General features: G+C 38.1%; 1 protein-coding gene across 1 annotated transcript; it reads right to left on the bottom strand.

Annotated features, from left to right (window-relative positions):
• Window positions 1–7006: 7006 nt before the first annotated feature.
• On the bottom strand, window positions 7007–23405 carry LOC149838853 (H/ACA ribonucleoprotein complex subunit 3-like protein). The gene is made up of 4 exons (XM_090006840.1): window positions 23217–23405; window positions 9985–10055; window positions 8718–8760; window positions 7007–7268 (listed from the first exon to the last, which is right to left on the bottom strand). Exons 2-4 carry the CDS (start codon window positions 10036–10038, stop codon window positions 7171–7173), a joined length of 195 nt encoding a protein of 64 aa, XP_089862966.1. The 5' UTR covers window positions 10039–10055; window positions 23217–23405; the 3' UTR covers window positions 7007–7170.
• Window positions 23406–27698: the final 4293 nt, after the last annotated feature.

The following is a 27698-nucleotide window of genomic DNA, read 5'->3' on the forward strand; positions in this document are numbered from 1 at the left end:
AAGAAGACCTCGCCACGTCGCTAAAGGGACCCACGCTATCCACTGATCTCCGTACGGCTTGAAAACCGAGTGGCCAGCACGACCACCAAGACAAGGAGAGGCGAGATCTCGATAATTGAATCGGGGAGAGCCTGCTTGCCTCACCTCTGGCCATAACAACTCCTCACACATCAAAAAGAGCGAAAGAAGAGAAAAAGTACCTTCGTCGAACAGAAAAAAAAGAATAAATCGAAGGCACCCCCGAGCACGCGACCTGCATCCCCGATCTACGCCGAGGAGAAAAGGACAGATAAATCGCAGGCATCCCCGAGCAAGCCGCCTGCACCCCCGAGCATGTCGCAAGCACTCCCTGACTGCAGAAGTCACCGGACGCGGAACCCTCAGAGACAGAGGCAGCACAAAGGACAGACGGGCCCGACACAGCAGAGCAGAAACTGTCCCGACCCAAGATGGCAGGCGAGCCACTGGTACGATCACGACAAAGATGGTTAAGATTGAAACGCTTCCCTGCGAAAGACATCGGAGCAGCCGTAGATGGTCGCATCGGCACCCAAACGAAGCTGATCTTGAATCCCAAAAATGACGACGAAGGATCTTCCAAGATACCGATCTGGACCCAAGGCGCGAAAGAGGCTTTGCGAGGGCGGTGCATACCTCGCGAAGAGGCTCGTCCGAGGGAGGGAGGAGGGACTACCGCCCACGAGTGCCTCAACACTGGGTGCCGCCGAGACCTGAACAACGAGGCGCAATGGAGGCAAGCACGACGCCTGCGAAAGTTGAGTGAAAGGCAACCCGCGCACCACCAGTCACCCGGCTTCGCCTGTGAAAGACGAGAGCGAGAAAGCTTTTTGGAGAAAGACCGCTGCTAGGTAGTTTTCACCTCCTGCCAGCCCCGACCGTCGATCGAGCTGGGCGGCCTACGAAAGAAAAATGAAGCCCGAAGAGTGGCGCCAACAGAGCATGCCTGAAGGGATTCCACCCTGACAGCTCTAAGAAATCGCCCGACATCACGAGTCAGCAGTGAACCGGCGGCGAGACAGGACGCGAAGGCCTCCGATAGAAAGAAAAACACATGAAAAGATAAGCGGAAAGGGAGAGCAATAAAAGCACCTTGGCGGCGAAGGGCGAAAGCGAGTCCCCAATCGTTAAAAGCCTCTAGGATAGAGGATAGAGCATGTTGGTTGGCTTGCAGGGAGTTGGAGGCTCCTAAGCCCCATAAGAAGAGGGATGAGGGAGGCATGTGTCCCACCGTAGGATTGGCGATGGAGGTCGGAATCCTTGACGCCAATGGCCGAAACCCTTTACACTCGGGAGACTTGGAGCTTGGCGGAGGACTGCTACTAGATGTCGAGGATAATGGTGTCGGTGCAGCAGACGCCCACCACCGTGATTCCCTTCCGGACGGCCTCCAGCACGTACTCCACCTCCCGTCGTGCATCGCTGAGTGCTGACGATGCCTCAAACACCAACTCACCCGCCACCGCACCGCTGGATCACTGACGATGCCCCTTCACCCGGCACTCGGACCTCCAATGGGGCTAGGGTACTCCGGATCCTCAACACCACAGAGAGTGGTCAATCAACTAGCCTCAACACCACAGAGAATGCCCGGGGAGGGAGGAGAGAGGCTATTGAGCATGGGGACAGGTTTACGATGGGCGGGAAATGGCAAAAAAAGGGATCGCCCGGTCAGACCAGATCGGAGGTCGAGAGGTCATGAGAGAGAGAGAGAGAGATGGGCTCCGATGACCGGCGAGCAACGGGGGTGGGGGAAGGCAGGGTCATCGGCGAGCAGGCACCGACAAGAGTGCGAGCAGCAAGGCCGCCCACGACTGGATTCGGAGAGAGAGAGGTATCAGGCAGGCGATGGCATGGTGCTCAACAGAGCAGAAGAGGGAGTTCATCTCCGGCGAGTTTCTCATCGTCGGTGCTCGTCCCCGGAGGTGGTCGTCTGATCAAACTCGGGATGGAGAGGGAAGATGGGAAGGAGAAACACTGAATAACAAAAGGGGGAAGGACCTTCCCACACAGAGACGGGCGGGAGCGTTCGTTTGATCTGATGGAGTGCGTGAGCCCTCCGCCGACGGTGAGACAAACTCCTCCTCGCAAGGCCAAGACTCCTGCTTCCAGACCCCCCGAAACCCTAGCCCCTTCCTCTGCTACCGCTCGAGAGAGAGAGAGAGAGAGAGAGAGAGAGAGAGAGAGAGAGAGAGTAGGTCAGTGGCTTGGGGTGCTCTTAGGAGTCACCACCTGTCGACGGCAATCCTTAGCGGAGATTGGTGTCGGAAAGAAGGTTTATTTGATCTTGGGGGGGGGGGGAACGGCCCCGCCCTACCTCACCTCATTTGGATATGAGATGGAGGACATGAAACGGGGATGGAGGTTAAAATCAAAACTCGGGCAGGGATGGACTTATGCTTTTCCCCGCCCCACCCCCTCCCCAATCCTTCTTTAGGGATGGCAATGGACCAATGAGAAACGGTGCCTCGCCTCACCTCGCCCCATTTGAACCGAGGATGGAGGTGGGGATGGAGGTTAAAATCAAAACCCGTGCAGGGATAGAAGGAAAGTGGAGGGCAGGATTTTGAGACGGGGCAAAGGTGGAGACCTTGTCCCCCGCCCCTACCCCGGTCCACTGCCATCCCTATCCTAAAAACATCTTGAATGAGATTATTTCTCTTGTAGATCTTTGATGTCATAATAGTTCAAGATGGGTTCTTATTCTATTCTCTTGTAGATCCTCGATACCATATTGGCTCTTGTACTTGGTTCACTTTTTACGGGCATTGCCCCATGTTTTTTCCCTTCATTAGAAGGGTTTTATATGTAAAACTCTTATCTGGATAGTTTACTTGTTTTTTTAGTGTGTGTTTTTTCTATAGATTCTCATGTAGGTGGGAAGGCAATGCTTCTCAACACCGGACAACCATCTATCTTGGCATTTTCAAGGCGGGTGCAGTGCTCATCTCCAGAAATGTTGAGATCGATGGTCAACACAATGAAGCTGCACGTTAAGCGTGCAGTATTGTTGCATAAAAAATGAGCGCGTATTCAATTTTTAAGATAAGGTCTTTGGTGGTAGGTAAATATATATTAAATATATTTTTAACATTTATTTAAATAGGTATAAGGGTCAGATTCAAACCCACATTGCTACTTGATCGGACCCAATTAACATATCGTGTCAGGCTTGGCCCAATTGCATTTTCAACTGTTGGCCCGAGCCTAACATGTGGCAGATCAGGTACTGAATAACTAACTCGATAGGTACCTGATCTGATGTCTACCTCTAAATAAAATCAGTTTTTTTCTCTTTAGAAATTCCAGCTCACACATGTAACATAAAGATGTCACATTATATGCAGCACCACTGACAGACACCTATCTTGGTTTTTCTTGAGGTGGATGTAGTCTCCATCTCGATAAATGTTGAGATGGATGGCTGTCAACGGATCGTACAGTGCCGTTTTATAAAAAAAAATGCCTCTTTTATAAATGTTATGAAAAAACAAATATGTGCAGTTCTTTCTTAATTTTGTTCGATTTCTCTCCTCCCATTCTCCTCCTTTTGAGCAAAGAAGAATGTCCAAGGTCCAATACACATCGGGTATGGATATATATTTTCTTAGTCCAAGAGAAAAAAAAACTCAATTCCGACCCCATATTGGCTGACTTTCTGTTGGAAAAACTTTGAGGTCTCCCCTGCCCACAGGGGTGCATACTGATTTTTTATAGTCCAGCCAAGGTTAGGAAGACCCCTACCAATTATACGTAGATAACATTGAGATTCGAACTTGCAACATCCCAACAAAAGGTGACGTGCACTAGCTGCTCCTACCAGACAAGTCGGAGCTATGACGTCCGGTCAACTGGATGACATTCACCAAATATCTTCTATCAGATGAGCTAGTGGCCCCTACTAAATGAGCTGGATCTTTTGTGGGCAGCAAGCATGGACAATTGATCATTGCTTGTGTACTTTTCTTGCAATGTCTTGAAAATCGATTCATTTGGTGAATCTGTCAATCTTAAAAGGAAAAATCAGTCCGATTTGAATTGATCGAATGGAATAATTTAAAAAAAGCAAAAAAAACATTATTAAAATCATAAAATACTAAGAATTTTTTTTTTAAACCACTGTTTAGATTTATTTTTGTTTATCGAGTGCATATATAAATTTAATCATATTTTATAATGTAAAATCTTACCTTCATTTTTAACCAACTGAACCTCGCATACCATTAAACGATATCAATATCATTGCATATCATAATCAAACAATAAAGTTGAATCATACTTACTTGGTAATGACGGAATGGACTATGAACCAAGATAACTAAAAGTTTTAACTGAAGCTCTAAAATTACATATGTAACATCCAAAAATTCTTAACCCAAAAACTTATCCAAATTTTTTTTAAAGCAAATTAATGTGAGGCCTCACCTATGTCATGAACTTTGGTCGATGATAACCACTTCGAGCATATAGATAGCCGATCTTGATGCCCTCAAGATGTGGTATGTCAAGGTTGGTTCTGATTTAATTGGTGAACCACTAATCGGCCAGAATATTCGTCGAAACAGTAATGATGATGTTCAAGGCATCCCACATAACTTTCCCAAAAATAAGTTGAGTTCACCATACTTTTGGGCTTGGTCTTATTGGATCCAGTTACCATAAGTAGACCCAAATTAATTTTAAATGTGTATTCAAACCTAAATTAAAATTTAAATATAATTTAAATACAAATTCAAACAATATTTGAGATCAAATTTTATTTTTATTTATTTAATAATCATAAAAAAAATTAGGTGTTACAAAGTCCACTGGCACTGGTTTGACCCATATGATTCTACATCATCTGATCATATACAATATCAATTGTTTGTGAAAGTTCTTAATTGTCTGCATATCGAATATTTATACCCTTCATCGATTCAGGTAATTGTATGCCCTTTGCATGTTTGAGCTTAATGTTTGAGAATTTAATATTGTTCACTATTTGAGACAGTTGGAAGTTCGTTAAAGAACTGAGTTCGATAGATGATGTTTGAGATGCACATTTTTCACATGATTTTCATCATTTCATTCATCAACTGTTTTTTGTACATCACTTTCAACTATTTTTTGTTTAACTAAAAAAAAAATCTTTAACTTTATGAGTAACTAAGTAAATGTTGCTACTAAATAACATCAATTTTACAGCATCATTGTTCAAGATATCCACCCATATATTTTTGCCATCTAATTTTGGAGAACAACTATACCTGAAAATTATTGATTCTTCTGCATATCCAGTTTTGCGCAACATCAAAGCTATAAATTCTTTATAGCTATTGTTTTTGGAGATCACTATAGATCTTCAAGTAGGGTGATTAATGTTAAAGTAGTATATTTTAACTCTTTCATAGGTCATTATTAAATGTCTACACCAACCACACAACATATCATTCATCTAATAAAAATAGCATGTCAGAAAAGATCATCCATATACATTTTATACATTCTAAATAAAACAACCACTCTGAAAACTAACTACCTACAATAACCCATAAGTCATATTCAATACTTGTGCACAGTCAACCCTAGTTACATTACACTAACACAAAAATAGAAGATATTAGCTAAAGGACAAACAAACAAACATAAATCACTTATAATGCAATATATATATATATATATATATATATATATACACACACACATGTGTGTGTGTAAAAAAAACTCTAAATTATAAATTTGGTGGTAAATAAATTTGGTGGTAAATATTAAATAAAATACATGAAAATATACAAAAAAATATTTAAAGCAACAACCAATCACAAATACGCATGGAGCTATTAAATGCTCATATCTACGAATAAAATAAATTCATATTCATATATATTATTTGTATAAAATTCACCTTTTGACATAACCAAAAAAGTTGATGAGAAGGATACCGTCACATCGTCAGAATACAACAATTTTTTTTTACGAAAATCGACACATATTATATACACATATATGTGGATCTTCTTGATGATCAATTACTAAAAATAAGTTCACACGGTATCTTGTGAATGTCATACTATATATGCAAATTTAGTCGATATTTGTCAAATTATGCATGTTTCAGTTACATGAGGTTTAAAACAAAAAAAAATGTATGAATCTAGATTTTAGTGAAAGTTTGTGATACCAAGAGAGTACCAATATATCGGGTGAACTTCAAAAGGTTCACTCATACAAAAATTAAAAAAGTTATAAAGCAGTTAGACATTAGCAAATTTGAACATAGGGGCGGATTTTAAAAATTGTGAAGCATTTCAAAAAAAAATTTATCATTTTTATCATACAATAAGGTCATTTATGATTAATTTTTCAACCTTCAAAAAATCTAATATACAAGTCAACAAACATTATCCAAGGGCTGGTTTCTACTAAACCAAACATATAAGTCATAATCGATGGAGGATGAGACGTAACAAAAAAAAGGGTTTATTACCCGTGAGGGTAGTTCAGAAATCACCGGCATGCACAAATTGCACCTTAACCCTCAATTCAACTAGAAACCACTTATGTCCAATATGGACTCGAATGATGGTTAGACATGAGCAAACTGAAAGAAGGCTAAACGCAACTTTGATCCATTGATCCTGAGATTTACAAAAATAATAATTCTTTTTCTACTTTTTGTTTCATTGCTGGGAGATTAGGGCTGTGTGGTGGGTTGGCAGGCAGAACAGCATTACACAGTTAGGCGAGGGCTGGAACAATGCAGTGAAAATCAGAGTCACCAGAAGCAAAGCCCTCAAGCCTCACCAGATCAAGCATGCGGCATTGTTTCAGACGATCCAACAATGTTGGATTTTTGAACCAAACACCCACTGAACTTCTCAGAGAGGTTTCCACCATCTTTTATATGATTCAGTAGTTCACCCCAGAACGCCAGATGACCAAAGCCTCGATACAATTCCAAACTAGTAATAAGCAACAGAAGAGAAGGAAACTTAAGAGATCTAGATTAATAAGAACATAAGGATTATTTTCATTGATTAATCAATTGTCCCGTCCTTGTTTCTAATGTCATCATAGGGTTAAAAAGCAGCATGTTATCTCATCCAACCAGCGTATCTTGGAAGTATATTCTAGAAAAAGGATGATGATCTAGTTCATGAAGATATCCTCTCAGTACTTTGGTGGAGCATGTTGAGTTGGAAGCAAATGAAACCGCTTCTTCAGCATGATTCTCTGCCTCGAATATTTATCATCAGGGGAGAAACGAGCTGAAACAGAGGAAGGACAAATGTTAGTCATTCACTCTATTAAAAAGAAAAAATCAAAGAACACAAAATGTTATAAAAAAATAATGATAATAATGAAATTGCCCCCCCCCCCTCCCAAGCTCAGCACAGTCTAATTCGTACAACAATGCTCCGGATTTCACCAGCCGCTTCAGAAGATTAAAAGCTCAAGTGTAGCTTATGATCACCAGCTGCATCATGCTGGCTACTGGACAAAGGAATGTGTCGGAACTCTGCTCATGTTACCTAGGGGATTTTAGCTTCCAATCCCCCCTCCACTACTCCCTTGACTACATGAGGTCTATCATGGTACCAAACAGAGACAACTTCCAATTTGCAGTAGATACAAGCATCAAAAATTATATATCTAGTCTTTCAGATATGCTTGGCAGGGTCTATTGATTCCGTACTTTCAGCCATAGCTAAGATGTTATAATATCAGCTTTAAAAAGAGTACGATTCCCTTTGGCCAATAAATTGGGAAAATTTTATCTGGATAAAATCTATGTTGCACACACACTTTTCACTTTGCACACCGTGTCAGACATGACAAGACACTGGGTTGACAATAGACACACCATGGATACAACGAAACTTGTATCACATTCAACAATGTGCCCCTAACTTCATATATTTCTTCTTATAAAAAGATTTTTCATTGGTTACATTACATTTCAATTTGAAATATGAAATTATTATTTAATGTTTATAAAATAAATTTTGAATCATTTCCAAGAATTTGCGCATAAGATATGCTTTGCTGCTTTAGATCAAGAATTTTGAATGTACATAATTATATATATAGTCATGAGTTGCAAGTAAATTTTTGGCCAATCTCGGTTTGACCAAGAGTTAACACGAGATTTGAATGGTCCAAAACCTATAGGGCATTCATACTATAATTTGTAAGTTTTTCCTTTCTTTTAAATGCTCCTTTGTACCCTAATGTGCATTATGAATAAAATGAACAGCCAACTAGCATAACCCAACCTCTTCCCTCTAACTATTGTGTTTTTCTTCCCTCTTCATCTGTTCATTCTTCCCTTCTGCTCTCTTCATTTGTTTTCTTGCAGGTACAGTTGCAACACACAAAGTTGTACACAGCTCATTTCATACGAGGTGTGTCTGTTTTGTGTCTCATACCTGTTTCCATGTCTAGGTGACATGGTGACATAGGATAAAGCCTTAGCATATGAAATTCATGAACAGCCATTAATGTCATGTATCAAAAAATTAGCCCCAGCTTTTGATGATCGATATCTATGCAGACCAAAAGTACACCACAATAAAATATCGCAGTTTAGTACCATTACAAAGGGCACACACAGACATATCGAGCGGGTAGCAGGAATTGAGCCCGACACACATGCATGCATGCACACACAGTTTCTCTCTAAAACAACAATCTGAAACGATGAAAATGCCCTCTACCTGGATGAGCAGACTCTGTCGCCTTTCCCAATGGTGATTCTTTCTGTAGAACAAAGGAGAAAATCATAGTTTGCATTTTGAACATGCCCCAATAAGATATAACAGAAGAGACTATATCTTCAACATGGCTTTGGATGTAAGCAAATAATTTTTTTTTATGTTTTTTACTAATAACCTTGCATGTTACTAAACCATAATATCACACGATAATTTCTTTATCTTTTTGTTAATAGCCTTGCAGATCCAAACCATGATTAGCAATGATTGGATAGCTAATTCTAAGACATCCCAATTGCTTACAGCACAAAGTTACACACACACACACATAAATATATAGCCAACTCTAGCTTATGCCTCCACTAAGTTCTGCTGGTCTTAAAAGTGCTTTTAGAGACTTTGATGTAAAACTGTGTGACTTAACAGGTGCATGTTCTAGAATACAGATCATTCTTAAGTTTGATTTTCCTTGCAATCTGCTTCTAGTTATTGAAACACCAAACAAGTTGTTTACTTAATTTGATTTTAATTTTAAAGTAGGATTACCCCACCATGGCATAATTTTTTTTTCCAAATTTTGAATTTACACAAATGTACGAGTTATAAAGTTATGAATCCTAAACAGCAACTACTAAGCTATGAAGAATAGGTCTTGAAAAAGATTTTCAGGTTACTTTAAATAAATATTCGAGGTCTTGGAAAGTTATGATAAACATTGTAAAAAGGGTTTAAAATTTTATTAAGACTCCTTTTTCCCAATTCCAATTATATAAACCTTTATTTCTTGAGATCCCATCTCTCTATCTCTTGTTGCATTACTTGGAAATGCATCCAACAAAGAAAACCTTCCTGAATCAAGGCTTTGCCTGAAGTTTATTCAAATCAACTGCAACCTCGCTGAGAACGATCTCCAGGAAGGCTTAATTTATGGATCTTCCAGTCAGGAATGGGCCTTGATCCCGAATCTGGAGAATGTCACCTCTTTGATTATTGCAGTTTCCATTTCTTTTCATTATTGCATCAATGATTCTTGATTAATATAAAGGTATTATGTAAAAAAGAGCAAAAGGATAATACTCAAAAAGGACAAAGATCTAAAGTTGTAAACGTTTTCAACTGAATATAAGAAATATCTAGAAATGAAAATAATTAGGGAAAACATCCAGTCTTCTATTTGACAGATGAACATAATTTTAAGAAAGCAGGATGCCAATATGATATAATACTATCAGTTTCCACAACAACTGCTATGTAAGAATGAAATTAGTACCTTGACTGTATAAACTTTGTCACCATTCTCATTTATGTAAAATTGAAGATACATGGCTAAATAAGTTTGATCTGTCAAAATCATTAGAAATCATTTAGAAATAATCACTTAAGATCCGATAATGCACACAAATGAGAAAAGCATAAATCTTAAGAATAATAAGCTCAACTAATAAATATCAAACCACAAATTATTTCTTGTTAGAAAGACACTGCTAGAACATGAGAAAAATGAGAACTTTCTATGTGCTTACACAGTCATCACCTATATGCATTTGTCTGTATGTGTAGAGAGAGAAGGTGATATTTCATACTGGCTCAAGATACCAAAACAATATGATAAATATGCTTATACTGCCATTAGACCTTCAAATTTAAAGGTTGTAGATACAGTTAAGGAGTAAACAGACACATAAATGTGATTCAAAATTTATATTTGTAACTTATTATCTTTCATTACTGTTACGAAATTCAAATTCCCCTTGAATAGTTGTGAAATCTTTGAAGTGCAACCTATTGGGTCTGAGAAGATTTAACAGTAACAGAAATGGTGTTCTTAAACCAATAAAGTTATTAAGTATCTAGAGAAAAGAAATCTCGACTGAGCAATAGGAGAAGAAAGTGGTCAAATTATTTTTTTCATTTGCTCACCCATGATGGCAAATGGTATTCATGCTTAGACATCTTGGGGTAAGCATAACTGCATAAGATGATGGAAAACAAAAAACTCAATACATCAAGAACTGCTAAACATTTATCTGCGGATCCGGCTAGCGAATAAGATACATTTTTAAGACCATAATTTGTTTGAAATATGCCCTTATCTCTTTCTCCTGAGTTCATAGGACCCTATCAACCAAATAACCAATTCATAGAACAAGGGAGTAGTGAACATGGAAATGGGCAGTTTTGAGGCCAAAGCACAGTATGACCCATAGCAAAGTGCTTTGTCAACAGCATTGCACATAATCTAGCTAGTCCAAGAAGTCACACCTCTGTGGCACCTTACAAACACTTGCTCTGCTTCACTAAGACAACCAAACAACCCACACATCTGAACAACACCAGTTAGAACATACATATCTAAGACATACCCAAGTGCCAAAACATGACCGTGAACCAAACGTTAATGCTAATTCAGCAATAGCAATTTGAAACAGCAAAATTATCAGCGGTGATGGCAGAAATACTAAACAGAAACAAGGTGAAGGCTAAAAAAGGTCTTTACAAATTGGTCCATTAGTAACCACTTATAAATGCTCTTGTGAAGTGTTGTATCTTGTTAAGATATATTATGTAATATGAGTTTTTACTTTTATTCTTGGTCTACCCCTTGCTTGTGTACATACCTTTATTTATAGGGGTAATTTTGTCCTTGTACAATAGGTTGTTGTAGAGAGTCAACATTTTTCGTTTTTTTTGTTGCCTCGAGGGGTCAACCCCCATATATCATGTATTGTTTCTTTGATAGCTAAGGAATGAAGCTTCCCTTATTCCTCTTCTTCCTTGCTTCCACTTGTATGTTTAGGATTCTTTGATATGGTATCAGAGCCAACATCAAGGGAAGATTGCTGCTGATTGAAGGAGGAGGCCCCATTGTTGTTCGCCAAGGTGCTATTCTGGGGTTTGTGCCCAAGATTGGTGATGTCAACAAGGCCTGGATATGACTTTGGTTTTTCTGAAGTTCAAGATTGGGAATCAGTAAAACAGGATTTTAGAAGCTTCAGCAATCAAGAATCACTTTCATCCAAGGTATATAGGATTTTTAGTGTTTTTTCTGAAATTTTCTGAATATGGACCCCTTTTGGTGTCCAGTTTTGATGAATCTGCTCATATAGAACCTATTGGTAGATCTTTACAGTTGGGTTTGGCTCTAGTAGGGTTGTTTTTGTGAAAGAAGCCTGTGGGATTCAGTTTGAGGAGTGCACAATTTGATTTGAGAAAGTTTTATCAAGTTCCTGGATTCCTATTTCTGACAGTAACTGTATGGCTGCATGTTGAACATATCGTGCTCAGTTTGATATAGTTTTTACAGTATTGGCAGCCAATATGCTCAGTATTCTTGGTAGCCTTTTTGGTTTGGTTGCTACTATATTGCAAATCTTGCAGGAAAATATTTGCAGTTTGGGGGTTCGGAGAAGAATGGAGAAGAAAGATTATGTTCATGTTATCCCCATCAAGATGGATGGGGCAAATGACACATATTGGGCTGAATATGTGTGAACCATAGTTAATGGCCTCGGACATGGAGGATATCTTGATGGGTCGAAAAGGAAGCCTGAGACGGATGACGAAAACTATGAGGTTTCTTTTGAAGAATGGGACATGGATAATGCTAAGGTTAAGTCTTGGCTTCTAAGTTCAATAGAGAAGAATATTGCTCTAAATATTGTGAAATTTGAAGAAGCAAAGGAATGTTGGGAGTACCTGAAGCACGTACATGAGCAGTCAAATTGGGCAAGAATGTATCAACTGACTCAAGAACTCAAGTGCTTGAGACAAGGAAGTTAATCAATTCAGACTTTTCATGCAAAGTTTAAGCAGTTATGGGATGCTCTTACCCCTATGCTTCCCAATATGAAGTATGCAAAGTGTAAGAAGTGCAGAGAGTATAAGAAACTTGAATCCGAGGCTAAGGATCAACAGCAGGTCATAGATCTTTTGACGGCCTTGCGATACGAGTGTTACAGTGAGAGAAACAGGATTCTTCATTGTGCATCCATACCTTCTCTTGTGTAGACATTGTCTGAATTAATGGCAGAGGAAACAAAAAACAAGGCTCTTGGTGTTCAACCATCTGAGGAGTCTGCTTTGGTTGAGACTAGACAGCAAGGTGGTAGGAGTGGAGGAAGAGGAAGTGGCAGGTCAGGGAGTTTCAGGAGTGACATGAGTGCTGTAAGGTACCACTATTGCAAGGAGCTTTGGCATGTGAAAAATGGACTAGCTCTCAAGAAAAAGAGATCAGGGCTTTTGTAGCTTCATCAAATGAAGATGTGGTGAAGTCCAGAGAGAAGGAAGCTACTAGTGGAGTTCAGCCATCCTCTCATACTGTGAGCAGTATTTCCCAATCCTTGTCAGGAGGGAAGACACAGGCTCTTGAGTGCATTCAACAAGAGATCCAACAGCTATTAGCTTAGTCAGTCATGGTTTCTCATGCACCTTCTTCCTCTTCTGGTACTGCTCTTCCAGGTATCTTAGATAGACCTACTGATTGGCTAATAGACTCAAGAGCATCATGTCATATGACTACTCATGAATTTATCTTAGCAAATTGTCTTCCTTGTAGTGGTTCTATTATCACTGCAGATGGTTCTTCTAGAACTATATCTAAGATTGGATCTGTTAGTCCTACTTCTTGTCCTAGGGGAAGATTAAATGTTTCCCAAGTTCGTCATGTTATTTCCCTTGCCATGAATCTTATATCAGTTGGCCAACTAACCAAACTTAATTGCAATGTTGTCTTTTTTCCACTTAATTGCATTGTGCAGGATCAGCTATCAGGAAGAAGGATTGGGACTGGCCGTAGAAAGGGCGATCTCTATCACCTAGATTGGCTAGATATGAGTTCGAAGAGGAGATCAAAAGTTAATCTAGGAGCAATTATGTTGGATGACTCTATGTTATAGCACCAGAGGCTTGGTCACCTAACTAGTTCACGGCTTCAATTTCTTTTGTCCTCCAAAACATTGTCCAAAATGACGGCTTGTCAAGGAATGTCAAAGTTGTAGATTAACAAAAACTCATGCTCTACCATTTGCATCTAGGACAGTTAAGTCAGTTAGGGTTTTTGATATTGTACATTCTGATGTTTGGGGGGCCTTCTCGAGTGTTGCCTAAAAAAAGCTCAATATATTTTGTAACTTTCATTGATGAATGTACAAGATACACCCCTTCATGAAAAATATAACTGAATTACTTGACATCTTTTAGAAAATTGTGTAATAATTGAGACTTAATTTGCTTCCAAAATAAAGATCCTTCACTCGGATTCAGGGGGAGAATATATTAGTAGCTTATTTGAGAAATTTCTGCAAGAAAAAGGCATTGTGCATCAGAAATCGTGCCCCTACACTCCTGAGCAAAATGGTGTTGCTGAAAGAAAGAAAGAACAAGCATATCCTTGAAACTACTGGGGCACTCTTGGGTTGATGCCCCATGTATGGCTATTCATCAGATTAGTTGTAAGCCTTCAAGAGTTTTAAAGGGTACATTTCCATATCAAAAACTTTATAGTGTAGTGCCAAATTACAATATGATGAAGGTCTTTGGTTGTACATGTTTTATGTTGCTAGCAAACATATCCAAGGAGACAGGGCAGAGTTGTGAATGTTCCATTTTTAGAAAGAATTGATGTTGATCGTGTAGAGGCCAATCTTGATTCCCTTCCAGTTGATTTTGTTGATGCAACTCAAGCCATCACTCCTCTCTTATCCCCCACGTGTGTCATAGTTCTCATACCTCTATTCCTCCGACTCACTTTGTGTCATATGAATCACTCTTCGAAACATCGTGCATTTCTATCTTTAATCCATTCCTATGTTGAGCCAACTTCTTATGCAGAGGCAGACTTTCAAGAAGAATGACAGAGGCCCATGGCTTAAGAACTAAGTGCACTGAAAAGAATGCAAACTTGGGAACTTGTGAAATTACCTCACGAGAAGAATGTTATAGAATGCAAATGGGTTTATAAAATTAAGACTAAGGCATATGGCTCTATTGAAAGGTATAAAGTCAAATTGGTTGCAAAAGGGTAGTCAGCAGTATTAAGTAGACTTTGCAGAAACATTTGCTCTTATGGCACATATGATATCTACTAGAATCTTGCTTGTTGTGACTGCTCTTAGATTGTGGAGTTTATGGCAAATAGACAGGAAAGAACAAAGCAAATTGAGATTGATTGTCACTTCACAAGACGAGGTAATGAAGATGGAGTTATCTCTCTCAGGAATGTGGGATCCAAGGATCAAATTTTCGATGTATTCACAAAAAGTATTCCTCCAATACACTTTAGAACTTTTCCTTCCAAACTTGAAATGATTCCATTGACATCATCTCAAGTTTGAGAGAGAGTGTTGAGAAATATTATGTAATATGAGTTTTTACTTTTATTTTTGGTCTACCCCTCTCTTGTGTACATACCTTTATTTATAGGAGTACTTTTGTCCTAGGTTGTTGAAAAGAGTCAACATTTTTCGTCTTTTTGTGCTTTGTAAGGTCAACCCCTATAATATCATTATTGTTTCTTTGACAGCTAAGGAATGAAACTTTCCTTATTATTCTTCCTCCCAGCTTCCACTTCTTGTATGTTTTAGGGTTCTCTGATATATCTCATATCACAACCAATTCAAACTAAAATTGAAAACAAGAGAACGTCAAGAAAAAGTCAAAGTAAAACTGATGAGGATTCATCCAATTCAAGCACAAACATACTAAACTCGAAACGGTTTGTTCGACTTAGGTTCAACAAGATAGATGAAATTTGATACTCTGTAAACACCAAACAACAAAGAGAGATGTGCAATGAATAGTTGAAATGAAACCCTAAGATCAAAGACAAAATCGCAAAGAACTGAATCCAGCTGGTTGTGTATGACTTAATCCTGACCCGTACCGGATCCTATAAGGTCACGGTTTGGTAACAAAGGAAGGGGTCCTATTAACTATCTAGGTTACACCCGACACGTCCGGTTAGCATACAGGTGTAGTTCATGAAATTTCATACCAAACCAGGTCAGACCTGAGTTCTGATTAAGATTTGTAATTTTTTAATGTAAAAAAATATAAAAATATTATTTTCCAAAGTATGAATTGGGTATTCTTTATGTAATCCTTATTAAACTGGAGTATAGTTTTTCTTATGGTAGATCCAGTCAAATCTGGATTCAGATTTAAAACCAGAACCTTCTAAATGGTTCCTAATTTAAATCCACTGATTTCTTGTAGAAGTCCGACCCGTTGACACCCCTATTGCAAGGAACCAATTGGACTAGACATAAAACTAAGTCCGGTACAAATGGTTTTGGATCTAAAAGAGTCCAGCACAAACGGTTTTAGGCCTAAAGAAGTGGCCCATATTGTGAATGTTTTTAAATTTGGATCCAATCCATCTAAAAATTGAATCTCTCTCTCTCTCTCTCTCTCTCTCTCTCTCTCAAATGCATACATTTGGCTGGCCAATTTTGGTCCATGCCCAGCTCACATAGACAGCCAAAAGCAGTTTGCAAATTGCCTTTGACTATGTTTGACCGTGCTGACCAGTTCAGGCCGATCGACTAGCCGGTAATCCTTCCACTGGCTGGGCCTGACCCAGTTAACACCACAAGCTGGGCAAAACATCCAATTTACCACCCCTACTTATTTTACATAAAATAAATAGTTAACATGACATCATAATTAAAAATGAATTTTATACCAGCCATACCCTTTTTGTGTGTGTGTGTGCGCACATGCAGGTAGAATGAGCTTGGTTCACCATGACCTCGAGGTAAGGTTCAATCTTCATGGGCCAAGCATGAACAGCCCATGTTCAGCTCAATTACAAACACTACGAGTTGCATCAACTATAATACAAAATCAACTTAGTGCTTTAATCTGGATACTACTTGAATCAATTTGGCGTTTGAATCATACACTAAGATGAATTAGTTTAGTGCACCTAAGATGAACGGGGCTGAACAATCTTAGTGTTTTCAAGTCTCAGAATTGAATACCTTCACACCAAGTATTGCATTTTGCTATGTTCTTCATCTTGGCAAGAGCCAAGTTATAAAGTCCCAAGCCTAAATAAAAGAGGATCAGCCCTCCTCAGTGGCAAACAGCCATAAAACTTTAACCAAATCCTATAGATATAATGATGAGCATTGAATATCTTTCTTGCCTGGTACTATGATTATTTTTGTTTTTTTAAATGACACGGAGAAACTGCCCTTGGATCGGAGACCTAATCGCACCGGTTTAGCCTGTTGTAGTTACGATCATCGTCCTGGTACCGTAAAACTCCATGAGTGCATTCTTCATCCCCCAAGTAGTCACCTTGCTTTGGCTTGCGGAGGGGTTTACGCCCGTGGGATTTGAACCTTGGCTGCCCATCTAGCGCCTATGTCACTTACCACTACGCCAAACCCCTTGGGGACTACTATGATCATGTTAGCAAGGTTAAAATCTATGCCACAAAGACACAAGAGGATACATATACGTGGTTCAGACACGTGACACAGATTCGAGATTTTTTTTAAAAGCAAGACACGAGGACACACATATATATAGAAGGGAGTAGCTGCCTATGGCCTTAAGTGCCTACAACGAGCGACTTGGGGTTCCAAGTTGTTTTTCCCAAATCTGACCATGCAGATGCGTTCGTCATGATCGATTTGCTAGGAAACGATTGTGTTTTTCGATAAAAAACATGATTTTTAAGCCTTCAATATTTATGATATTTATAAAAATTTTACTCCGCCTGTGTATAACTGTTTAGTTATACACTGCTAGTCCCAAGCCCGGATAAAGGAGGAGGGTTGCGGTAGGCCAATGACAGCCAGCATAAAAACTTAGTCATACCCTATGAATATGAACCAATATGAGAATTTTGTTGGGGTGTTCCCTACTGAGCGACACACTGTACTCTATAGGCCCAGAGGCAATGATAAATGGGCAAGGGTTGCTAGGTCGTCGCCCAGAAGCGACGCGTCACACCAACGCTCGGGTGTGGTGTCAAATAGGCAAGGGTTCCCTCACTTTGTTGGACGGGTGGGGGTAAAGAAGTTAGTCCAAGACCATAAAATTAGGTTAGCCACTTGGAACATAGAGTCTTTAACTGGTAAGTTGGTAGAGTTAGTAGATGTTATGCGTAGGAGAAAGATTGATAGTGTATGTCTACAAGAGACCAAATGGGTAGGTGAGAAAGCAAAAGTGATAGAACCTTGGGGATATAAGATTTGGTATACAGGAATAAATAAGAATAGGAATGGGGTAGGGATTGTTATGAGTCGTGAGTTTATAGATAATGTAGTTGAGGTCCGTAGGAAGGGTGATAGGATTTTACTTATTAAATTAATATTAGGTACGGATATTATTAATATTATTAGTATTTATGCACCTCAAGTAGGTTTAGATGATTCCATTAAGCGTCAATTTTGGGAAGATTTAGATGGAGTAGTACAAGGGATATCTTATGGAGAAAAGCTTTTCATCGATGGTGACCTTAATGGACATGTAAGCATTAGTAGGGATGGATTTGAGAGTGTCCATGGAGGCTATGGTATAGGAGAAAGAAACGAAAGTGGAGAAAGGATTTTAGATTTTGGTTTGTCCTATGATATGATCTTAGCAAACACTTGGTTTAGGAAGAGGGAGTCTCGCCTAGTAACATTTAAAAGTGGGGTTAATACGAGTCAGATAGATTTTTTCCTACTTAGAAAGAGAGATAGGGGTTGTTGCATCGATTGTAAGGTTATACTGGGAGAAAGTGTAGCTACACAACATAGAGTCTTAATTTTAGATCTTAAAATTAGACAATACCGCAAAAGGGATAGACATAGGATAGATCCTAGAATTAAGTGGTGGGCACTGAAAGGAGCTAAACAAGGAATGTTTGTAGAGCAGGTAGTTAAGAAAGTTGATTGGTGTCTCGAGGAGGATTCAAAATCAACGTGGAATAAGATAGCGGGTGGCATGAGAAAGGTGGTTAAGGAGTGAGTCTAAAGGTGGTGCACCGCTAGGTAAGGATACATCATGGTGGAACGAGCATGTCAAATTAGCTATTAAGGTTAAAAGAGAGTGTTATAGAAATGTAAGTAAGAGTCGTGATAATGAGAATTTAGAGAAGTATATGATAGCAAAGAAGGAAGCTAAAAAAGTAGTTTGAAACGCGAGGGATAAGGTATATAAGGAGGTTTATGGCAAGTTGGATACCAAAGAGGGCGAGAAGGATATTTATAGGCTTGCAAAGATGAGAGATAGAAAATTGAGGGATCTGAGTATGGTTAGATGTATCAAAGATGAAACGCAAAGGGTTTTAGTCAAAGATGAGAAAATTAAGGAGAGATGGAAAGATTATTTTGATAAGCTATTTAATGGAAGTCATGCTAAGGATCTTGGAGACTTCTCCATTCCTTTTCATGAGATGAATCGTGACTTCATGCGCAAGATTCAAAAGAAAGAAATTGCAAAGGCTTTGAAGAAAATGAAATCAAGAATGGCAGTTGGCACAGATGGTATACCTATCGAGGCTTGGAAATGCTTGGGAGAGAAAGGTTTAGAATGGTTGACAAATCTTTTTAACAAGATTTGGGAAGCGCACTTCCCCACTCCCTATGGCGCTTTCGGTAACTCTGGTTGAGATGAATGGTCATCAACAGTGGATCTGTATGATAAGCGAATCGGAGTCCAATCTGAATGCATGTTTCGATCTTACTTGAATGATTCAAATATGAAAATAATATGCCAGACTTGGATTGGATATTTGACAGTATCAGATCCATTTGATAAGTCTAAAACTATGTCAGATAGGTGCGGGTGCGGGTGCGGGTGCGGGTGCGGGTGCGGCACTTTCAAAAACCTTGGGTGCAGGGGTGTTGCAAAATATATATATATATATAATCATACACATGTATTAGAAAAATAAAATAAAATCATAAATAATATAACAATAAAATATATTTGGATCCACAGATGGACCCATATGGATCCAACCTGCAGACCCAAACAGTCGTTGAGTCGCGGATCCAAACCGTGGATGGATCACGGGTCACAGGCCCGGTCAATCCACTCCTCGCACACCCCGTGCGTTAAGTAATATAAAAAAAAAAGAACCCATACTTGATAGAACTGCGTTAGGGCTCATTTCTGAACCCTAACGCAACAAGCAAAAAAAGGCTGGGGGCGGGGGATTGCGCAGCCGCCAGGGGAAGGGGGGAAGGTAACCGATTCCCTTCCTTTCCAGGGGCCACCCTCCCTATATTACTCCCCTCTCCTCACCCTCTTCCTCCCGAGCTCTATCTTTCCTCTCTGTTTCCCCAACTTCTCTCTCTCTCTCTCTCTCTCTCTCTCTCTCTCTCTCTCTCTCTCTCTCTCTCTCTCTTTCGATTTTTCACTCGACGGTGGAGCAATCGACACCGACGACCTCCCCAATCGCGACAGTCTCTCCTCCTCTTCGCCGGAACAGGTAGGATCTTTGTAAAAATTTTTGTTGGGAATTGAATGTGTTTGGTGATGTTGAGGTGGGTTACGGGGGAAGCCCTAACCCGAACGGCACAAAGTTTCTTTTCGGGTTCTTGGCTGCCGAAAAACTGAAACTTGTGAGCTGGGGGTTTCGGCAGCTATGAAATCCGAGCTTAGGGATTTTTGTCAACCCTAATCCGAAAACCCCAAATCTATGATTTGGGGGTTTCGGATGTCTATTGTAAAGGTATGATTGAAGGGGGGGGGGGGGTAGTTCTTTAAGTTGACATGGTCTCGATGGATTTCACATACGGTCGAACCTGTTTTATGGGTATAAGCAAGGTCGATATGTGAAAAAGAGACTTTTATGCACTTTAGAGAATTCATGATCTGATCCTGTCCTCAATTTTCTTGAAATTCACGGGTTATACCTGTGTCTCTTTGAATTTCACGATTCAATTTTGTTCTACTTTATTTAAATTCTGCAGCCAATTTCATAGGGCAAATTTTATAAAAAAAAAAATCCAAAAATGGACCAAAATGACCCTAGGCGCATTGACCGCACCCAGGGACAAGTTGACCGCACCCAGGGTCGGGTTGACCGCACCGGGTGCCGCACTCGCGTCGCGTCGACGCGGGTGCGGCACCAGTCTGGCCGAATCCCTGTGACAGGTCTAAAACCAAACTGAGCATTGATGATAGAGAAGATAGGGTAATGAATATCCTGTGTAGTTTTTCTTGTGAAACTCATTTAGAAAATAAAAACCAATAATTTTTTGTATAACTATGTGTTAGGAAAAAGTAATTATGTATAATAATTTTTTTGGTATTTATTTGAGATTTTCTATCTTATTGGTTGTAGCTTTATCAATAAAGCATTTTTTATTTATTTGTATTTTTAGATATTTTTTAAAGTATTTTTTAAGTTTTCAAAAAAAAAATGAGGCTTACGCCTCGCCTCAGTTTTTGGTAGAGCACTTCGCTACACCTCAACGCCTTTCACAACATTGACTTGATCCATCTAAGTATCTAACAAATAAAATATGAGCATTCAATGAAATTTTAATAAAATCACTAACAATTAAATTCCTCAACATCATCATATAATGCACACAAATTCATCTAAAGTTCTAAAGAACATTACGGTAATTTTTTATGCATGCTTGTTTGAAAAGTTAGCTCAATCAAACAACTAAAATCACGCATAATAATTCATATCTACACTTAATCTCACAAACAAAAAAACAAACATTTTTATTTAACAAAAAAATATTTTTAATTTCCATGATTTAAGAGTCAATTATATGTTCATACACAGTAACATGCACATTTGCAAATAATTACACAAACTGAAAGTAACAATTTCACATATACGATTTTTATATAAACAAACTAAAGCATAAACAAACTAAAAAAATTGACATATACATTTTTTATACACAGTTAATTAATTGCAAAAAAAATCAGTCATTAAGAAGAAGGGAAGAAGAAAAAAATAGGGAAGAAAAAAGAAGGATGGAAGAAGAACGGAAGAAGAAAAGGAAGGGGGAAAGAAGAAGAAGGGAACAAGAAAAAGAAGAAGAAGCAAAGAAGGGAAGAAGAAAAAGAAGGAAAAAAATGAAAGGAGAAGAAGAAGAGACGAGGAAGGGAAAGAGAGAGATGGGTATGTTCTTATTTTTATTCTGCTTTCTGCAGGATATATATATATATATAAGAGGGGAGTGCCCTAACCCATCGGGCCTCCCCTTTTATTTTCTTTTTTTACATATTAGATTTGGATCAAAGGGAGGCTTTGACCCAATCAGTTTGAGGTGTGTGCCTTAGGCTTTTTGGGCTTTGATGGGCGTTTTTAACAACATTGATTTTTAGTATGCCAGATATGTAGATCATATATGGAGAGCCAGATATACAAAAAAAAGTGAACATATTACATTTTTCTCACTAAGGGGTTCCTTACCCACCCATGGTAGCAAATATTATCCCATATATATAGGGTAATATATCGGTCTTAAATGAAACATGCTAAATGAATTTTTTGGGATCTTTTGTTTTATTTTTAAATTCTGACCGTATAGATGTGATCTACGTACTTATTTTATAGGGATCAGCTCTTGAAGCGTTCAATTCTGATGCATGGGTGGGTTTTTATAAGGTTCGAAAAATCAACAGCCTAAAATCCTTGTAAATTTTTTAGGCTCTAAATATCAAATTTTTCATCGAAAACACATGATTCAGGTGTGGATTCCTAGTAAATCGACCATGCCCAACACATTTATTGAGTCAAAACCATGAAAAAAATACCGAAAATGCTGAAAACCCATTTAGCATATTGAATTTAGCTCGGATATATATAGGGAAATGAAAACCTACAAAATGGGCACGATGCTAAATGAAAAATGCTACTGGATTTCTGGTGTTTTTTCTGAAATTCCAACAGCATAAATGTGTTCAGCATGATTGATTTACTAGAATCGTGCATTTTGGTTGGAAAAAATGGTATTTGAAGCCTCAAAATTTTATGAAAATTGTAGGCCGTTGATTTTTGAAACCTTATAAAAACCTATCCATGCATGGAATCAAATGCTCCAATAAGTGATTCCTATAAAAACAAACATATAAATCACATTTATACGGTCAGAATTTCAAAAAAAGATAAAAAATCCAATAGCATGTTTTATTTAGCACCGTGCCCATTATATATATATATATATATAACCCAGAAAAGGATTGCAAGTTATTAGTTATGCAAAATTTCTTCCTTTGTTGTTGATACTTAAAAGCACAAAGTCAAGGTTGACGTTTCGGTCACACAATCTTCACTGAAAATAATCAGCTAGTTACAAAGCCCCATCACCATGCTCAAATCATAAATCTTCAAGCCAAATAAAAAAATTGGAACCCTAAAAAACAGAAAAACCCCCAAAAGCATGTTCTTCATAGATAAATGTTTACTCCATGTTAAGAATTTAAGTTATATAACAGAGAAAACTAGAACAATGAAAAACCCTGTTAAAACGTAGGGGCTAGCCGGCTAGGTTAGTTTCAAACTTTCTAAGATGGAAAATCTAAAACTACCTCAATCTCCCCTTTTACACACAGAGAGAGGCACTGCTGCTGTTACCGCCTGAGTGCTTTTGCCAGTCGGAGAGGTGCCGCTGTCGCCTGAGTGCTTTCAACGGTCGGACTCGGAGAGTTGGAGCGGAGGTGCTGGCGGTGAAAAGGGAGGGTTCCAAAGGGATGGGGGCCAAGGAGTGAGGCTGACGTGAGACTAGCTTGAGGGTTTTGTTCGAAACCCTTAACAAGAGTTTTTTTTTTTCCATTAGCTCAAAAATGGGACGAAAATAACTTTAAAAGCCGTGTCACACAGTCGACCGTGTCAGATTCGGTCAAACGGATGTCTATAACGTGTCATAGAGATGACTGTGTTGTATCATGTGTCATGCATGACACCGGACTATTTTCACGTGTCCCTGTGTTGGGCAGATCACTTGATCTGCTCTCGGGTTTGGGATTCTATTTTCTGACATAAACCAATCCCAACTGGTTGCTATTTAGGCGGGTTTGGGTGAACTCTGATGGACCGGATACCTAACCTGTTGACAGGCTTTAACCTATCCCATAGCTTGCCCATCAAAATAAAAACATTATAATAGTAACTGATATAGGTTATACGTTTTTACTCTGAACATAAATTGAATATACAAGTCAATAATAGGTATTACATGGGAAAAATATAAAAAATAAAAATCAATAGTAAAAAATAGAAAAATAGTTATATAAGAGGATAATCCTGACAGATAAAAACATCAAGCTGCCGTATATCACACATGAAACTATCCGTCACAAGGTCACATAAGCATGACACAGACTGTAATGAAACGCAGCCCATTCAATTCAATGTCATGCATGTGAATTTGATGGCTCTCTTAGATCAGGGATGTCAATGCTATGGGTTTGGGTACGAAAACCATTTAGTCAGATAGTTGGTTAGTCCTTTCAAACCCACTTAGATAAATGGCTCAGTGGTCGTTGTATTGCATAATTTAGATTTGAAAAATGACCATAAAATTAACGTATTTTCTTAAATGCCCCACTATTTATCTAATTGTCTGAATGTTCAAATACCTTAGGTTTCTAATTTTTTCTAGTTGCTTTCTCATATACTAATTTTTTATTTTTGCATGTCATGATGCTAAAATAATACACTCAAGAAACTTCTTAACAAAATTGCTTTTAAAAAAGGATTGCAAAATTTCAAACAATTTGCAAAACTCGTGATGAGTTTCTCAATGCTCAATTACGAAAATCATAAAATTTACAAAAGTTAAATAATTGCAAAATTGCGAACGAGTATTGCATGAAGTATTGTAAAATTACAAAAAAATATGAAAATCTGATATTGCAAAATCTCTTATTCAAATCACACCCGTATTGTGAAATTTTGTCACATATAAATGATGCTTTATTTTGCAACCCTTTTTTTTCATCCGAATATCTTATTTTTGCAACACCAAGTGTTCTTATGGTTTTCAATTCTTTCAGTGATCGTTCAACGACATTCCAACGACATTTTGATGACATTCAGACGAATATTTCGGTGGGCAACGACTTTGGAAAAAAAAGTCATCTCATCAATGGCGGTTTATCGATTGTTTTTTAGTTTTTTCGATGTAGAATATTGCATGTTAGTTTTTGCAATTTGGGGGGGGGGGGGTCGTCTCATATAAATGTGCATATAGTTACTTATTTTTGTTTGTTGCTTGTTAATATTCTATGATTTTGTTAATATTTTATCTATTTTTTATTGAGGCTAGAATTGACTTTACATAAGCAATGAAGAGGAGTTAGTTGTGTGGAGTATTGTGGTTTATTGTAAGTTGTTGGTTTTCAAAGTTGTTAATTGAGTGATATATTATGTGGTTGGTGTAAGCAGATATGATGGTTGCTGAAATGATATTTGAAAATTATTGTAGCACTGAACAACTCTTTTGGAGATCCATAATAGCTTCTAAAAACAGCAGATATAAGAAATTTGTAGTATTAATGAAGCAATGTGTGGGCATTTGATGCATTTACAAAGTAGTCTATAATATGCTTCTTTATACTTTAGATAATATTTTTTAATATTATGCTTATTTTGTTCAAGTACTAATTCAGTTTAATGTTGTGTAGAAGGTTAGTTCACAACAATGAAGAGTCTAAGCTAGAGGATGCACTTGCGCTTGTAAATGAAAGTTGATGAAGATGACCATCACACTTGCGTTAATGAAAGTTGAAGTTGTTTGATTTTTATTTTTTGAGGATAATGAATTATATATATATATATATATAACAGAGAATAAAGTTGTTTGATTCTTGCTTTTTAATAGAATTAATTATTTATATAAAATAAAAATGGATTGTCTATGTAATAGGGAATAAAGTTGTTTAATCATGTTTTTTGTTTGATATGTGTTGTTTATACAATAGGTGATTTATTTATTTATTAGAATCAATTATGTATAATGTGTATTATGTAAATGATGATTTTCGTATTAGGAAAGAATTTTGTAAGGTACATACGAATTTTAATTTACTTTTTTTTAATCAAAAAGAAATTTGGTTTCGGTATTGCAAAATTTCTTAATCGCATTGTAGCAGAGAAAGCCAAAATTCAGGGTATGCAAAAATAGGACATCAGGATGCAAAAAAGGGGTTGAGAAACGAAACATGCACTTTAATAAAATGAAATCGCCTATGCATTGCATTCATTTAATTTTTCATAAAATAAAGTCACCCATATATTGCATTCATTTAATTCTTTCATAAAATGAAGTTGCTCATAAATTACATTTATTTCATTCTTTCACAAGAATATTAGTTCTCACTTCGTCTTTGATTGAAAGAAAAGAGAATATCTGACTCATACCACATGATCACATGATCGGACACTGACTGTGAGATAAATAGACTTTGTCTTGATAGAAAGAAAACACATCGATATCCAGCTATCACAGTTTGTTAGAGTGGATGGACTAAAAAATGCTAGATATTTCATCCATACCACATGATTGAATGTTGACTACTAATTTCATTTCCCATTTCACCTATACCTAAGATGCTTTTATAAAAAAAACTCACTGTCAATGATTTTTTGTTAATAAAGCATTGCCAATTTTTTCAATATCGATGCTTGGCTATGAAAAAATTGTCATAATTTCGCATTGGTTGGAGACCACATAAAACCTAGCTTCTGTGAAACCCAAGCTTTACTTTTACATTATTTGTAGAGAAATTTGCAATAAAAAAAATTTCACAATACTAATGCGCTAATTGTTTTGAATTTTGCAAGATATGAACTTCCACAACATTAAAAGAGATTTTTGCAACGTGTAGTGTGAAACTCGTAACAAATTTTGCAAATTGTTTGAAATTGTGGAACCTCAAATGTGATTTTGTTGAGGAGTTCTGTGAGTGTATTATTTTAGTGTCACTACGTGCAAAAATAAAAAATTCGCACATGCGATGGGTAAAAACAACAAGAAAAAATTAAGAACTTACAATATTATTTGTTTAATGAATTTCATAAATTATGATATATTCTTAAAAATACATTATTTTTGTCATACAATACCGTCATTTTTCGATTTAGATTTCTTTAAGATGAAAGACAATCATATTTGTTTGTTTTGACTGATCTCCAAGTAAATAAAGTCCAAATCCAAATCCCAGCTAAGAATTGATCAGATTCGTGAATGTTCAGCTACTCTACTATAGCACCTTCAGCTTCACTGTACAGTACTGGTTCCACCACATTAGTGCTTTATACAAGGACAGTGCCACACAAGCAATGCTAGTACTCAAACTAGATAACATGACACGTGGATGCAGTGTATTGGATATTTTCGGGTTAGGATAATACAATGGATCAACAAGGATCACAGATTCACAAGCCTCAAGAGAAACACAAGAAAAAAAACACATTACCACAAAACCAACACCCCTACTTAGAGACACCAAGATACAGAGAGAGAGAGAGAGAGAGAGAGAGAGAGAGAGAGGGGGGGACGCTTCTTCAAAGGGTTGGTGAGACTCAGAAATGGCATCAGTAACAGCGACTGCCTCATGCCCAGCATCAACCTTTGGAGGTACAAAGCTGTCCAAGTTTCCAACAGGAGCAGCACAAAGAGTGGGGTTGGCCTTGAACCAGCAGCCCAAGGGAGGAGTGGTGATCAGGGCACAAGCAGGGGAAGTGGAAAAGAAGAGCAACAGCAGCAGGAGGGATGTCGTGTTCGGTGCTTCCATGGCTGCCGTGTTCTGGTCGTCGGTGTTGGCGACTAGAGAGGCAAACGCAGCCGAAGGAGAGCCCAAGAAGGGGAGCCCTGAGGCTAAGAAGCTGTATGCTCCAGTTTGTGTAACCATGCCGACTGCTCGCATATGCCGCAATTGAAAACCAATTCATTTGTTGGTTTCATATTGCGACCATGTGTTTATGTATGTTAACTTGGTTCTCTGCATCTTTCAAGTAAATGGTGGTGTTACTTCATCGGCTTCTGCTATAATTTTCTGCCCTTTTGG

Source organism: Nuphar pumila, chromosome 5 (assembly GCF_984573655.1).
Source record: "Nuphar pumila chromosome 5, dmNupPumi1.hap1.1, whole genome shotgun sequence".
NCBI lineage: Eukaryota > Viridiplantae > Streptophyta > Magnoliopsida > Nymphaeales > Nymphaeaceae > Nuphar > Nuphar pumila.